Here is a 16070-nt window from a genome sequence, read left to right as displayed (position 1 = left end):
CACCAGAGAAAAGGTCAGGCCTTGAGGCGTTGACACTGCCATGTCACTGGATTCATCCTCCAGGAACCAATCAGTGTCTGCACTACAGTTTCTGGCCATCCATAGTTGCTGGCTAGCAACTAGCCTAACATCCTAACATCCTATCCTGGCTCTTCCTACCTCTGTTTAGTCCTGTTTGGCCCTGCCTAGCTTTGTTTAGTCTCTTTGGACTGTCTAACTCTGTCAAGCCCTGTTTGGCCCTCCTGGCACTATATAGTCCTGTTGGCCCTGCCTTGCTATTTTTAGCCTAGTTGTCCCATCCTAGCTCTGTTTTGCCCACGTGCCCTTCCCGACTATTAGCCTCATTAGCCATTTCTGCTCTGTCTGGTCATGATTTAGCGTGGGTGTCCTGCCTGGCTCTGTCAAGCTCTGTTTGGCTCCACTTAGATCTGTTTGGCCTGCTCTTAATCCCTGGCTGTTGGGCGTGCCTGGCTCTGTGTGGCTCTGTCCAGATCACTTTATCCCTCTTTTAGACCTGCCTGGGTCTGTGTGGCCCCGTTGGTCCTGCTAGATTTGTTTAGCCTCAACAGACTACCTGGCTGTGTCTACACAACTGGCCCATCTTGGCTCTGTTTAGTCCAATTTGGCCCTGTTGAGCTTTGTGGTCTACATCTTCTGAGCCCCACACTAAAAAGCTGCAAAATGAGAGGAGGAGGAATCCCTGACGTTCCTATTGGCTGAGGAGATTTTCAGGTTCCCTCTGATTGGCTGGCTGAGTACGAGCAGGGAATCCCTCAGGGTTCTCGCTATCTTTGTCCTAAAAACACAAACAATCCAGTCAGGCATCTTCACTCCAGGTAGTCCTCCAGTCCACTGACTGAATTCACAGCCCGGTCTGCTGTGCTGCAGCAGACAGCAACAGTACAGCTGCTGTTTTCAAGACCATTAATCTCCCTGATTACTGCCAGACTGCAGCTACATGGTTCACTGCTGTAACATAGAGGGCACCTGTAATATTTAGCATTGCAGGGTGAATTCACCGAGGAACAGAGGTGAATGAGAGAGCTGCTGTTTCACTGTCAGGCAGAAAGGGTGGGGTGACAGTCAGTTTCCCATAAGCAGCATGTTGGAGCAAAAACAGGAGGTGAAGAAACCTGCTCAGTTCAAGTTGCAGAGGGTGGAGAAGGAGAGCTGGCAACAGGACGAATCAGGAGGGAAGAGTGGAGGAAAAAAACCAGAACAGAAAAGGAAAAGCAGGAGTCCACAGCTGAAGAGGAGAAAGGTGAGTTCTGTTGCTGCTGCAAACGGACAAAAGGGAAAGAAGAGAAAGAGAAAACTGAGACTCTGCAGTTAAAAGAGAAGAAAGTTGATGTTTCTCAGCAGGAAAGAAATGAAAGTCTAGACGGTCAAATTGCAGTGAGCTGGGGAGAGGCGGCGGGGCACAGCGGCGGCAGGAGCGAGTGTGGGCGGGGAGAGAGGAAGTGTGGTCGACAGGAGAGGAATTTGAAGTCTCATTGTTCTGGAAGAGCAGAGGCAGAGAGAGCTGAGGAGTCGGACCACTGACAGACGCTGGACAACATGGATGTGAGCTCAGCCATGGAGAAGGTGGGACAGAAACCTTTACATCACACACGTCTGAAAATTCTTCTTCATAGATCTTTCTAGATTAACGACAGTAATGAGGAGGTCAAGGGTCAGAGGGTTTGTTAGTCAGATGTGATGAAGCCAATTCTTTTGGTGGAGGTCTGGTCCAGATCAAGTCAGGTCTTAGGTCTACGTTTGACAGAGGATTTACAAGAACTCAGAAGCCGTCTCATGTCTGCTCCGTTCTTCTGTTTCCATTGTTAACCTGATATTTAGACTGAAAAACCCCAGTTAGCATTGTGTTAATTCATTTTTGTCTGAGAGGGGGGCTGTGTTGTTTCATTTTGCCATAACTTGATGTTTGAGTCCTTGCTTTGCGTCACATTTGTGCACTATTTTGTTTTAGGAGTTGTTGTTTCTGTACATTGATTTAAAACAAACTCTACAGCTCATTCACAATTGCCATTTGAATGCAATTTTCAATGTAATTTCCAGCAGGGATTTATCATAAGAAGTGAATATCAAGCTCATCTTTGGCGGCTTCTAACATAAATGAAAGTTGGTCGCTGAGTGTACAAGAAAGTAAAGCTAGCTAGTGATGCCTCTATTCTTAATCCTGCCCACCAAGCTCTGATTGGTCGGTCGTATTTCTCCGATAAACACTAGACTTGATTGAATCGCTGAGGAAATGTGACACATGATCAGCAATTCAGAGGCCTTAACCAGATTAGAGTTATAATCCTTCATACATATACTGTATATGTTTTCACAGTGGAGTGAGAGGGATTCACAGTAAATTATGCAGGAGTGAATCTGTGTTAGATGCTAGTCAGTGTCTCTTCCTCAGTCTTTATAGAAACAATGTGTGGTGGTGACGCATTTATCTGCACCAATGCATCAGTTGCTAATAAATTACACTGCATTCATAATACTCCTCTTGTTAAAAGAGTGCATCTTAGCAGGCAAATGAATTTCAATATCACAGCTGTGCAGTTTTGAAAATGATCTTTTGCTTTTCACATATGGTGAATTAGAGAAAAATATCAGCAAGAACAAGAACCTAAATGATCTATTTAGGTGCCAAATTAATTAGTTGAAATTGATGAGACTGTATTTGCTGGAGTTAATTTGTCCAAAGAAACTTTTAAGGACTTGTATTGCAACAGTTTGAGTGACGGTGTGAAAGCACAAATCTCTCGGGCTTGTTCACATCCAGTTCTTTTCAAACAGCTGGAGCTTTCTAATTCAGTCAGTGAAGGTAATCCACAACCACGAGGACCTGATCCCCCCCGCAGGGTCTGTTCTGGCAGCTGTGTACAGTTTGTCTCCCACAGATCCCTCCCGTAATTCATCCTCTGATTGTCCATCCAGAGGTCACATCAGTCTGAGGGGCAGAACCTGACAGATCAGTGTCACCTGTCGGGGCTTTGATCCCCCCGTCCCCCCTTTATACCCTGTAGCTGGAAAAACTGCCATCATCAGGATGGAAATAACCCCCAACACACACATACACACACACCCACACACAAACACACAAACATAATGGGTTTGTATCTCCATAACCAAAAAAACTAAACAAAAACTTTCAGACTAGGTAAAGCTGAATAGAACTAAAGATTATTTTATTTATTATGCAGTTATTTTCTTGATAAGTCGATTCATTGTTTTGTCCCTAGAATATCAGGAAATTGTGAAAAATGTGACATCCATAGTTTCCTCAAGCCCACACCATCAAATTATCTGTTCTACTCGGACCAGCAGTCCAAACTATATATTGAATTGAATTAACAATACATTGAATTTACTATAAGACTAAGAAAAGCAGCAAATCCCCACAAACCTTATAAATTGGAACTGGATAAAGTTTGTAATTTCTATTCAATTGCCTTTTTTTTTCTATTTTTTGACTAATCGTTGCAACTTTAAAGTTTTACAAAATCCCAAAAACAAAGACAAAATGCACAGAATCTATATAAAAAACATTAAAAAATCACAATCATCTCACTTCTCTAATCCAATCAAACTGTCTCTCTCTTCCTGATATCTCATCTGTTTAGTGTCGTGAAAAGTGATAACGACGAGGTGTAATATACCAATGCATTTGTATCTAATTTTGTTGTAAGAGAACAACAGGAAATAACCAGGATGCCATGTGACGAGGTTCTGGACTCATGATGTTAACTGCAGCAGGTCAACTCGCCGCCTCTTTGACCTCCACCTTCTTATCTGACATCGTTTCCTGCAGTTTCCTCTTCACATAGCCGACGTGGTTAGAATTACTCACTCAGTACAACATACTTGCCATATCTGACTCCTAAATATAGAGCTGCCACACTTTTCCCTCTTTCTGAAAAAATGCATTTCTAGTTCGCCTCATGTTATTTGGCAGACGCTTTCATTCAGAGCAACTAAGAAGAGTGTGTGTGTGCAGTATTTGTGTTTAAGATAACTCCATTAGCCAGCGGGCGGTGATCACCTGATAACAGAGGAGCTGCATAAAATAAATGTTTATGCTGAACTAAAACGCTTTAACTTGTCCAGAGTTCACTGCAGATCCAGAAGCCAGTTTCTTAACTTGAAACTTGAAAAAAATGTTAAAAATAATTTAATCTATAAGATTATGTTACCTGCTGTCCGCATGTTTTCTCAGTTCGTAACAGATGTTTTGTTGCCACCTCTTGTTAAATCAGTTTCCTCCAGGAACCAGAAACATCAGATAACATCACTGACTGAGACATAATGTTAGTGAGTACGAGACTCTTCTTACTGACAGTAGTCCAACATATTAAAGCAGCTAAATGCTACTTTTCATGACAAAGTCGTCTGTCAGTCAAGACAAACAGGACAGAGCCAGTTATGCCAATCACACAACTTTGTCTTGCTTGATAAAGACTTGTCATGAAGTCATGAGCTTGGTTTAACTTCCATACCTGTGCCAACTCTGTGGGTTCATCTTATTCAAGGAAACCAGAGAAAAGCCCTCTGATTAGCAAGGCACTGATTGTGCAACATCCCTGGTTTGTGTCTTTCTGGGGAATTTTATTATGTCGTTCCCCATCTCTATCTCTACCCTTGTTTGCCATCATCTCTCTTTGTTCTATCTGTTAGAGCCACACCATTCCCTAAAAACATTTTTAAAAAAGGAACCAATTTTGCTGAGTATGCACAAGCAAATTGAGAGTTTTTTACAAACACTAGGAAATGTTGTCATTTGGCGTTTTCGCACAGACTTGCTCATCACAACACATAGACAACATTACCTGCGTCATGACTGCTCTGTCATGACTGGCTGCAGGATGAGTGGTAGGTTTATTTCATGTTTGACGACACGTCTGCTTTTACTGTGACTCACAAGTTCCTACCCCAGAGTCACAGACAAAGATGGGAAGTATTTTGTATTTATTTAAGATCCATATCTAATGACAAGCATTGTGAAATATAGGACTTAATTTGTGTTTCTCCTGACCAGTAGAGGAAAGAAGCTGCTTTTGTGTTTGGTGCAAATTTCCTCTGAGATAAAGGTATGTAATCGATATAATCAGATACTGCAGCTAAGGCAAGCTAACTGAATGACACTAAGATACAACAGAAGGAAAGAGCAATTAACAAACCTTTGCTCCAGAACTGGCAAATATACTTAATAGCTGGTAACGTCAGCATACCGGCTAATTCTGTGACATGCTCAAGCAGCCTGGAACAGCGCCACCCTGTCATCATAATCATAATATGGGACACTTCAATTGCAAGATTAATTTTTAGCAACATGTGTAACACGGGACAAAATTTCAGTTCTGACATAGCTACATTTAGGTGTTTTATACCGGTCATTGTTAATAGTTATCATGCTCCAAAATGAGCACCTGCCATTTGCCAAATACAAGCAAAAATCTGGGTTGCTGTTAAAAATAAATGAGGTCAACTGTCGTTGGCAGGTTGCTGAAATGACTTCATTACAAACCCTCAGCGCTGCCACACGTAGTGCTTCTGCTGGTCACATTTTGCCATGGCAGCAAAACATAACCACATAATGCTAAGAAAAGCGATCCACTTCTTCAGTGCGTACGCAGTTGTTGTAGCTGTCCATGGGTTTGTTATTGTGCCTGCAAAGCACTAGCTCTGCGGCTCTGAGCCACTGTGGAAGACCTTTTTATTTTCTCTTAGTTCTCTCCTGTGGCAGCGAACACAAAACGCGTCCTTTCAGTGACCGTTATGCAGCAGCCTGAGCTTTATGGCTGCATTAAGTAAATAGAAGTTGCAGTTTCAAAGATCTGTTTTGAGAGTCTCTGGCAGTAAGGCAGTTATCACAGGTGTCCTTGCTGATAGTTTTGATGTTGAATTTGTTTCTTTTCCTTTGGATTTGCACTTGTTTATGAAGTTTCATCGTCTGCAGTCATCCATCTTCTCTTTGTTTGTTTGGCCATAATAACTGTTTCCTCGCAACGCTAACAGAGACCATGAAAAAACAGTGCGCTGCTTCCATCTACCCTCTCTGGTGCACCAACCAGTGATGGCCGATGGACGCCACATGGGATTTTCCCCCGGGTATGACGACTTGACATCCACTTCATAATACTAGAGAATACTGCAAATGCAAGGGTTTTGGCCCAAAGCCTCAATCACCATTAATCATTGTGTCATCTCATTCAGCGATAGTGACTTAATAGACATTTACTTAAAAACCTTTGTGATTATAACTTAATTATCTGTGGCTGTGGCAACTTGCAGGTACTCCTCTCACACACCGGGAAAGACTACTAAAATATGATAATAATCAGCTTGTATAGAATGTGGGTCTCTCTCTTAATTAAAGAGTTTAGTCAAGACCTGCTCTTTATGGAAAGCGTCTTGAGATAACGCTGCTATGAATTGGCGCTATATAAATAAAGATTGATTGATTGATTGAATACACTCACTGTTAAGAATACCTTTAGACAAACTACTGACATGTTTTACTGTGGTTTCAGAGGTGGAGCGGGTCGTCCTTGGCTGTGTTCTTCAGCAACACGCTGAACCTCTGCCAGTCCAACTAGGTTCCTCCTTAATGAAGGATATGTGTGTAAATGTGAATGTAGTGTCAGAGAGCTTTGAGTGGCTGAAAAGATCAGAAAGGTATGATATGTGTACAGTCCATTTACCTGCCTTATCTACATGGAGTAAAGCAGAGTTTTAGTGGAATGTTCCTTTAGAGCTGGTTTTAGGTCTAAACTGACTTCAGAAAGGTACTTTGCTGCTGACATCACTTGCACCTGCCCAGTAACATAATAATGAACACACACACACACACGCACGCAGTCTGTCAGTCAGTGTATTCCACAGGGATGTAATGAAGTCTTGTTGTTCTTCAGCTGTTTCTGTTCGAGCCGTCATCGCTTTGACCTTTTCAACACGGGCCGATCAACAGTCCCTTCAGTGTCACACACACCTACACTCTCTGTCTCTCTCTTCACACCTCCAAACACACTCATAACACCTCTAAACACTACAATGACTCCCTCTGTCCACATACTTCTCTGTGAGGGAAGATCTTTTCCAGTGAAGGAAAATCTCCATGCAACAGCACGACATTTTGGGGAAATGTGCTTATTTACTTTCCTTTTTTTTAGAGTTGGTTGAGAAGATTCATGTCACTCTCATGTGAATATGAAGCCACAGTACAGCTTCGCACAATGACTGGAAACAGGGGGAAACCGCTAGCGTGACTCTGTCCAAGGGTAACAAAATCTGCCATCCAGCGTCTCTGAGGCTCACTAATTACACCTAAAGTCTTGTTTGTTTAATCCGTACAAGAATTCAAGATATGTTATGTGTCGGTCTTAGAGATCTCAGGAAGCAGCAGTCAAGTGGTAGCAAGCTGCAGCCTCATATTTAGTGTACAGACATGAAGGTGGTGTCAGTCTTTTCATTTAACTCTCAGTTAAAAGTTTGTGAAAACAATCCTGTGAAGGTTGTTTCCTGTCTCACCATGACAGTGAGGCAGGTCCAGAGAGAAATTTTTTTCCCAGTTTGGTGAGGAAGAACTTGACTGGCCTGCACAGAGCGCCGACCTCAGCCCCAACCAACACCTTTGGGATGAGCTGGAAGGCCGACTGTGAGCCAGACGTCATCAGCCAACATCAGCATTGGACCTCGCTAATGCTCTTGTGGCTAAATAGGAGCAAATCCCTGCAGCCAGTTCATCATTTTGGAAGAGCTTCTCTCTCTCTCTCTCTCTCTCTCTCTCTCTCTCTCTCTATCTATCTATCTATCTATGTTACATTACATTATATGAATGTCTCCCTGAGGAGAGATGGTCTCCTTAATACCTAGCGACAGATGGATAGGTAGACAGTCCCTCTCTCTGTAAGACAAATAGCAGCAAGTTATTTTAACAAAACAGTCATCAGGTTTCCTGCCAGAACCTGTAAAAACAGCCAGCCAGTGTTGTTTCACACACACACGCGCAGACACAAGCACACATGCAGAAACTGTAGAAATGTCATTTAACCCTAAGAAAAACAGAAAACAAAGTTTCACCAGAAACCAACCAATTAAACTTATCTTGACAGTTACATTTTAAAGTTCTTGAGCTTGGAAATAATATTTTTAACCAAGAAATACACGTAGCAGCTTTTTTTGGATGGAGTCTGTTCAGTTGCCATCATGTGAGTGAGTAAGTGTACCTGCCTATCATGGCCACATGATCACAGGTGATCATGTATCATGTGATCAAAATTCAATAACTGACAAACTGATCACAGACATTGTTATTATTTGTTATTGTTGATAATAGAGTATAAAAGATGGCTGAGGATTGTGGGAATGTTCTTCTTTTAAATGACAGAATAACAGATGAGGACACGAGGCGAAAAACAAGGGGTGGAACAAATAAGGACACTGAGTTGAAACAGCTAAAAGAGGAGAAAAGGCAAAAGGTCTGTAGAGCCGAGTAGGAGGAGATGAAAAATTAGGTGTTGGGACGACAGATAAGACTCGAGAGTGTGGTGATGATGTCACTGGGTGGACCAATGAGATCATCCACCCTGTGTGTATGTGTGTGTGTGTGTGTGTGTGAGAGAGAGTATGGTGTTCACTCCCTTCTCTTCCTCCCACACTCACTGAGAAAAGTCCAAAACAACAACTCTTCTTTCTCATCCAACACTTCCTCACATGTCTGAGTACAAACGTTCATACAAATATCTGCTGTTTCAGATCAGCTCTGCACGTTCAGCTACCACACCTTGATTTTTGTTCTCTGCTAGGTTTGGGCTAAAAGTTTTTGGTTTTGGTTAAGTAAAGGTTCACAAACTAGCTATTTCCAGAGCTTTCACATCTTTCATCGCACAGTCTTCATCAGCAGTGGAATTTGGTTGAAAGCTACAGAGAAAACTGGTAAATTTAAGATTTTTTAAGTTAGTTTAAACTTACTATCTCATAATTTTACTTCAAGTATAATCCTGGTGTTATTCTATATTTTTCTCATTTCATCAAATCCTATAGAAAGATCAAATTCTTACCCATCTGTGGCACTCATCTCCAAGTCCATCAGTTCCAACCAAAGACATCTTCAAAAAGGTTCACAAATATACTTTTTTTTTTTTAATGTCCTGGTAATTTCCTAAAACAATTTAGCAAATATTACTCAAACACGAGGAAACAGTCTGTTCGTTGGGGACTATTTTCAGCGGTGGATTAATCTACATTTGGTGCTCTAGTTAGTATTTACAGCAGCAGGATGGTGTGTGTTCAGTCAAAATAAACTACAGTGTGTGTGTTCATCAAGGTGAAGGAACAATCAGTGCAACAGTGTGGCTACTGGTGTGTTTTTAATAGTTTTGGACAACAATGGAGTTCTATGGCACAGAGGAGGAAGATATATCGGGCTCATCCTTTAAAACGATTATGACCTAGTGTTTGATAATATTGACCTTATCATCTGTTTTTTAGTGTAAATGTCAATGTTTTCTGTGCTAGTTGTAGCTCTTGTCAGGCTGCTGTGACCTCTGATCTTTGACACTCTCACAATTAGGTTTCTCATAGAAAGTTAAATGGACTGTACCTGTCAAGATCACAGTTATTTGAGTTAAATGATTTGAATGTATAACATCATTGTGTTGTCGCTGGTCTCCACTCAGATGTCGGTGAAGCAGAGTGTGGGAGGTGCAGCGGTGTGTCTCGTATGTGAGGGGAGCTGCTCTGGATTTCAGCCACATTCTTGGAGGTACAACCCTTCCTTTATTGCTATCATTGTTCTCCTCCTAAAAACAAAATGAAAACAAAAGGGATAAATTGAAAGTGTTGGATACGGCCTTTGGGGTGGGGTTAGAAACCCTCGCTCCTCTAAACAATTCTCTTTCTCAAATTGTCTTTTAAAAGAACATGTTCGTGCTTTCAGCCTTTTACTGAGGGCTCCAAACAGCACAGCGCTCCCAAGCTTACAAACTTCTTGGAAGACAGAGCTTGTGAAGAAGGACCTTGTGAATTTGAAAAAAATGATGTAGTCTGTGTCAAGGCGCCCCTGCCAACACAATTGTCAGTTGTCTACGGTGGCCGGGAGGTGCAAAACAATTTTACAATACAAGAAACACTTTTACAAAGCTGGAGACAAATTTACATTTTAGAAAACATTTTTACAAATCAGAAAACAAAATGACATTGCCATAACACATTTACATGTCCTGAGACAAATTTACATTTGAGAAAACAAATTTACAAGACCTGAAACACTTTTACAAGCGGCCGAAACAAATTTACAAGTAACTTTTTCAACCGGAAAGGGAATGTACCGCGTTAATCGGCTTATATGTTCGCCACAAAACGGGCAAAAGACCGCTTGACTGCCGTCCATCGTGGGTCGCCATGAACTCCTTATCACTTCAACAAATTTACAAGTAAATTTTGTTTTCTGATTTGTAAAAATGTTTTCTAAAATGTAAATTTGTCTCCAGCTTTGTAAAAGTGTTTCTCGTATTGTAAAATTGTTTTGCACCTCCCGGCCACCGTAGTTGTCAAATGGGAACCCAGTGAGGGATCGTGTTGGGGGGAGCCGACTGAACCCAGTGTCCTGCCAATCTCATCATAGGAGGGGGCAGATTCATTGCAATATAGCCTAAAGTGACATTTAGGTTTGGATGTCTCATCACTCGGTGCCTTCTTTTCTCACATTCTTCTTCACCTTTCCACTGTGCAGGAAAGCCTGCATAGCCTGCGGCTGCAGCACGGTCGACCACGCTCCCGGCGGTGACGTCGAAGATGACCAGCGAATGGGACGCCTGCTCGCAGACTCACCCTACTCCCATTTGACAGCGAAGATCAAAGGAGGCGGCGGCCTTCGCATGTACAAGAGGAACCGTATGATCGTGACCAATCCGGTGGTGTCGCGCAAAGACCCGACCTTCAACACCACGACGTACGACTGGGCGCCGGCCGGCCTCAACCAGACACTGGTGAGGATCAGTGTGAAGTACAGGAGGTTGGTTGTTCGTATCAAGCTGCAGTCTGTTGGTCTGTGTGAGCTGGTAAAGTCACAGTTTACTCACCAGTGGAGATCTGAGGACACAATGACACTGAGCAAAGCAATCACACAAAATAAGGAGGTGTTACTTTCTAAAGGAGGCGTGGAAAATTAAAATCACAGCATTAGAATAATGTCCCATGAGTTTTACCTTAAACACAAAGTCACACAATGCTAAGAAATGCATTATTAATAAAAGATGAATGGATGATGTTCAAATACTGAAAACGGCATCGACTGCACAGGAGTTTGTATTGTGGTTTTGACCAATCAGTAACTGGTGCCATTTTAAAACCAGCCCTTGGTACCAATCCCCAACATTTGCATTGGTCTTAACCAATAACTTATGGGCACTTGTCCAACAAATTTCATTCCCATTCTAAAGGTTCAGCACTCTGCTGGTTAGTTTATTTTCGATTGCATCAGTTTCTGCAGTCTTCTCTGCATGTCGAACACTCAAGACCATCTGGTTTCCATTAAAACCAGATTCAGGCATGTTTCAGGTTTCACAACCTATAATTATCAGGATGACAGTGATTATTGAGCACTGCAGTGTGGCGGGGGGAGTCGTGGGGGACATTACTGTGGTTGGACTTGTAGAGACAGATCCAACCCTGGGACTGCTCTCCAGATCTGTCCAACATGTTGTTTGTGTCATCCAACGCTTTTGTATTCTGTTGTGAAATTACCGTTAGACACCATTGTACTCTGGTGCAGTCATCTGACAACACCTGGACAGTGTGATGGCAACGGTAACACAGACGCCGAAATTCTTCGTAATATTTTCTCTAGATTCAAGTATGTCATCCAGACATGTTAGCAATACGCAGGCCCATCCATACTGCAATGTGACACCAGTATTTATTTATGTATTTACCTTGTAGTGTGTGTTCAACAAGCTAAAACTGAGTTGGAACTATAAAGACAAATGATGAACAGACAAAGCAGAGACATAGAGACAAGTTCATTCATTTTAAATTAGTTTAAACAATCAGTTTTGGTTCTTTTGGGGGGGGGGGGGGGGGGGGTTCTACTTTTTCACTCTTGCTCTTGTCATACTGATTTATATTTCCCAGTGAGACTATTAAAAACTGACATTAGTATTATAAAAGGTTGAGTAAATGTCAAAGGGGAACAAAAGCATTGACTCACTGACATCAGTTAACACTGAGCAGAAATAAATCAGCACTGAAGTCTGTTTTTTAAATTGTTTTATAACTGGTGAATCTTAGAGGTTTGAAGTGGATATAAACTGGTTTTACAGATATAAAGAGATTCTTCAGACACATCACATATAGCACTCTGTGCTAAAGCTTCTTACATCTGTACAGGGGCAACGAAGGAGCTAAAGGTGTAGTCTTCCATAATTTAAAGAGACTAATGTAAAGCACTTCTCATCAGTCAAGCTCCTTGATTTGCTTCAGTGTTGTGCTGTCAATCATTCCTAAGAGCTGCGATCAGATCAGCTGATTTTAATGGTGTATTTGTACTTATAGACTAGAACTCCATCGGTGGTGGAAAGTCATTTTCTCAAGTACTACACTTTACATATTTCCATGTTACTCTACCCAATACTTCTGCTCTACTACATTTCAGAGCAAAATATTGTATTTTCTGAGCTACATTTATTGCGATGAATCATTTAAAATAAGTGCTCATAAAATGTGATGCAATGTTATAGAGTAAACTACTCAAAAGTAAAAATAAGCTCCTTCTCATCCAGCTACAACATTTAAATACTGCTTACATATTAATGCATTAGTAATGGCGATAATACGATATAACAATATAGCACTCTAAAGGGGCCTTGATTCTTTAATGCATTGATAATATTTCCACACTCTTAGCCAAAGTAACATTTTAAATGGAAGCCCTATTTACATTTAGTTATTAACACTTTAGCTTTTTATTTAAGATCTGAATATCCGTGCTACCACTGACAAGAACTAAAAAGCACTGTAAACAGGCCTTGCTAATAGTTCCAGTGGCAGTTCCAGTCCACCAGGTCTACATCTGCAGGTCTAAAATACTGCAGCTATTTTTCTTTGATATTGTTGGTGCAGGGCAACAGGTGCAGAGCTGATCTGATCAAACATCCCCATCGTGGCGAATCTACAGTCTGATAAATATGAATGAGTGAATTTGTCAGTTTGTTGGTGAAGTTCATAAAGACACACGTCAAAGCCTCTGGAAATAAGGCGTCTGACATAATCAACAACACATTTTAGCTGCTGTAGAATTAATAATTGCTGCAAAAGTTACCGGAAGTAAACTGCTTATCTCCCTCAGGCCATGCAGTACATGGAGCTCATCCCGGAGAGTCAACGTCCTGTCTCAGGGACAAATGGAGCGTTGGAGCGACGCAGGCAGCTCTTCGGTCAGCTCCCCATCTACGATCAAGACCCCATGAAGTGTCAGAGCCTGGTCACTGAGGAGGAGGTACTGGCAATACTGCAGGCAGCATGCTAGCATTTGATTGTAAGGGTTTAATGAGTATGTATAAATTATATTCAGCTGGTGCAAATCATTTTCAGTTCATTCCTCACACTACAGAACTACATTACTAATAACCCAAGTATTGTTAGTTGTGTAGCTGACATTAGGTCAGCTGTATGTTAACAAACCAGAATCATTTCAATCAGTTATTAATGCTCGAAAGCAACTTGGACATGATGGTAACATGAATCTGACTCTGAGCTCTTATTTCTCCTACATCGTCCTGCAGATTTCCTCCATGCTGCTGTTTGTGAAGCACTACAAACAGGAGGTGCTGGGGGTCGGAGAGGTGGCCTTACCTGGTGAGGGCGGAGCTCTGAGGGAAGCAGCCATTCAGAGGACAGCGAAGGAGGCCAAGGACCGCAGCAACAGTCACAAGAAGGGTTCTCTGGAGCACCAGGACCACAGCTCCACTAACAGCAGCACTGCTGCTGGAACTGGTTCCACTAACGGAACAGACGACAGCACTAAGACTGAATATGTGAGTAAATGAGGAGTCTGACATCTTTAAAGTTTCACTTCTGGTTGCAGCCTTAAGAAAACCACTTTGACAAAGCATGAGACAGACAGGAAACATCCTGCGACACAGTCCCCTCTTAACTTCAGAAAAGGTTTTATGTTCCTATCACAATCATATTGCATTGTAGACCCCTGAAATATTACTGTTCATAGGCGTTATCACGCTAGTTTGCACAGCTAATTCATTTCTATTTCTGGGGCACTCTGACATATACTTGTGTGGCTTTCTTTCTATCACAAATGGTTGTATCAAAGCTCAAATGATGCATGGGCCTGCTGCTTACTTACAGGAGATGCCATCTCATTTGGGGTTTTGAATGACTGATCAATCTTAGGTTGCAATAGTGTAACCGTGTCAGACTAAACCGATATATGTTATTATTATATTTGTTAGAGGGCTACATATGTACCCATAGAACTACAGTTATATCCAGTTAACTTCTTTTTTTTAGGATCCCTTCATGTTAGGGGGGTTAGGGTTTGTATAGATTACCAATACCAACCACGCACCCCACCTAATTTGCTCTCTCTGTTTCATGGACTTATTGCACTACTAGCAGATTATGTAACACTGAAGGCCCCCCCCACATGCCTCACTGTAATGCTTCTGACCTCATCCATTTTAAACAAAGTTTTTCTCCAGTAGTTTGGTTCGCAGCCATTTTTCACTGTCATTTTCTGTTCTCTCTCTGTCCTGTAGCGCTGTACTGCTTGCCAAGGTGAAGTTGCAAAGGAGAGTCCAGCAGTTTATGCTGAGCGTGCAGGTTATCATAGTGCCCTGTGGCATCCCACCTGCTTTGTATGTTCAGAGTGTGGCCAGGGATTGGTGGACCTGGTCTACTTCTGGTCCAATCAGAGGCTGTTCTGTGGACGACACTACTGTCAGACTGTTTGGCCGCGCTGCTCAGGCTGTGATGAGGTGAGGCGACCTCACGGGAGACTTCCTGTTGATAATATTAATATCTGACAGAGGAATGTAGGAAATCTGTAAGGGAGTTTGTTTGTCCTACACTTCGGTTAGGCTTTTGCTTAATGTAGATTACGGATGGCACGCCCCCCAGTTTGGAGAAGCAGACAGAAGCACAGATGCTAAGCAATGTATTGCTGAGGATGTGGTCAGCAGAAAAAATATATATTTTACCTACCTAAAAAAGGCCCATCTTAAAGAAATATGCTATATTTAGACTGTTTTCATTGTTTTACATTGCCATCAGACACCTGTTTTTCTTTGGGGTACTGAAGTCTTTGTATCACAGAAAATGCTTTCTTTAAAGCCGCCAGACTCCATTGAAAAGCAAGTCCGGTGTTTTGCAAGGTTTTTGTCAATGCAATCTGGTTCTTTGAAGAGAGCAAAGAGCTATAAAATGGATGCAGTTCCCAGATGAAAAGGGCTGTCTGATGGCAATGTAGAGCAGTGAAAATATTCTAAATATAGCGTACACTTACACTGATGTTGATGGTCTTAGACATTATCAGTTAAATAACTGTTTATTTATCACTTTTTCTTTTAATTGCCTTCTCTCTTACACCCCTCCCCCGCCCTGTTCCCCTCCCTCAGTTGATCTTCTGCCAGTCTTTTCACACGGCAAAAGATGGACAGACGTGGCATCATCATCATTACTGCTGCTGGAAGTGCGGGCAAAACCTGGATACACCCTGTCAGCACTGAGACACACACAAAACACAGCGTGGTGTTCAGTTGTAAGAAGTGGTAGCACTGTTCAAAAACAGAATTACAAAGCGCTTCAGAGAGAGGCAGCTGAATAAAAATGTTAGACTAAGAGACTAAGAGTAAAAACAAAACTAACATAAACTGTTGCTTAGCTTGTTTTATGTAAAACAAAAGAAATAAGTAATGGATAAATGCCTTTAAATTATACGTTAAGTTGACATTTAGTATTTAACAGGCCTTCTTCCACAAAGAGAAAGCGTCCAGTTGATATATTGATGTTTAAAATACTTAAGACATTCAGCTGACAGTGAAGTACTCAAAGACTTGTTC

The 16070-nt window shown here is 41.8% G+C and overlaps 1 protein-coding gene across 1 annotated transcript; it reads left to right on the top strand.

Moving 5' to 3' along the window:
• The first annotated feature begins 1506 nt into the window (after positions 1-1506).
• On the top strand, positions 1507-15804 carry lmcd1 (LIM and cysteine-rich domains 1). Its single transcript, XM_070850046.1, has 7 exons — positions 1507-1584; positions 9675-9760; positions 10730-10985; positions 13343-13492; positions 13779-14030; positions 14769-14987; positions 15627-15804. The coding sequence occupies exons 1-7, from the start codon at positions 1558-1560 to the stop codon at positions 15735-15737; spliced, it is 1101 nt and encodes a 366-aa protein (XP_070706147.1). The 5' UTR covers positions 1507-1557; the 3' UTR covers positions 15738-15804.
• Positions 15805-16070: the final 266 nt, after the last annotated feature.

The sequence above is a fragment of the Pempheris klunzingeri genome, chromosome 2 (assembly GCF_042242105.1).
Source record: "Pempheris klunzingeri isolate RE-2024b chromosome 2, fPemKlu1.hap1, whole genome shotgun sequence".
In the NCBI taxonomy this organism is placed as follows: domain Eukaryota; kingdom Metazoa; phylum Chordata; class Actinopteri; order Acropomatiformes; family Pempheridae; genus Pempheris; species Pempheris klunzingeri.
The sequence above is the reverse complement of the archived record's forward strand: the minus strand, read 5'-3'. Positions and strand labels throughout refer to the sequence as shown.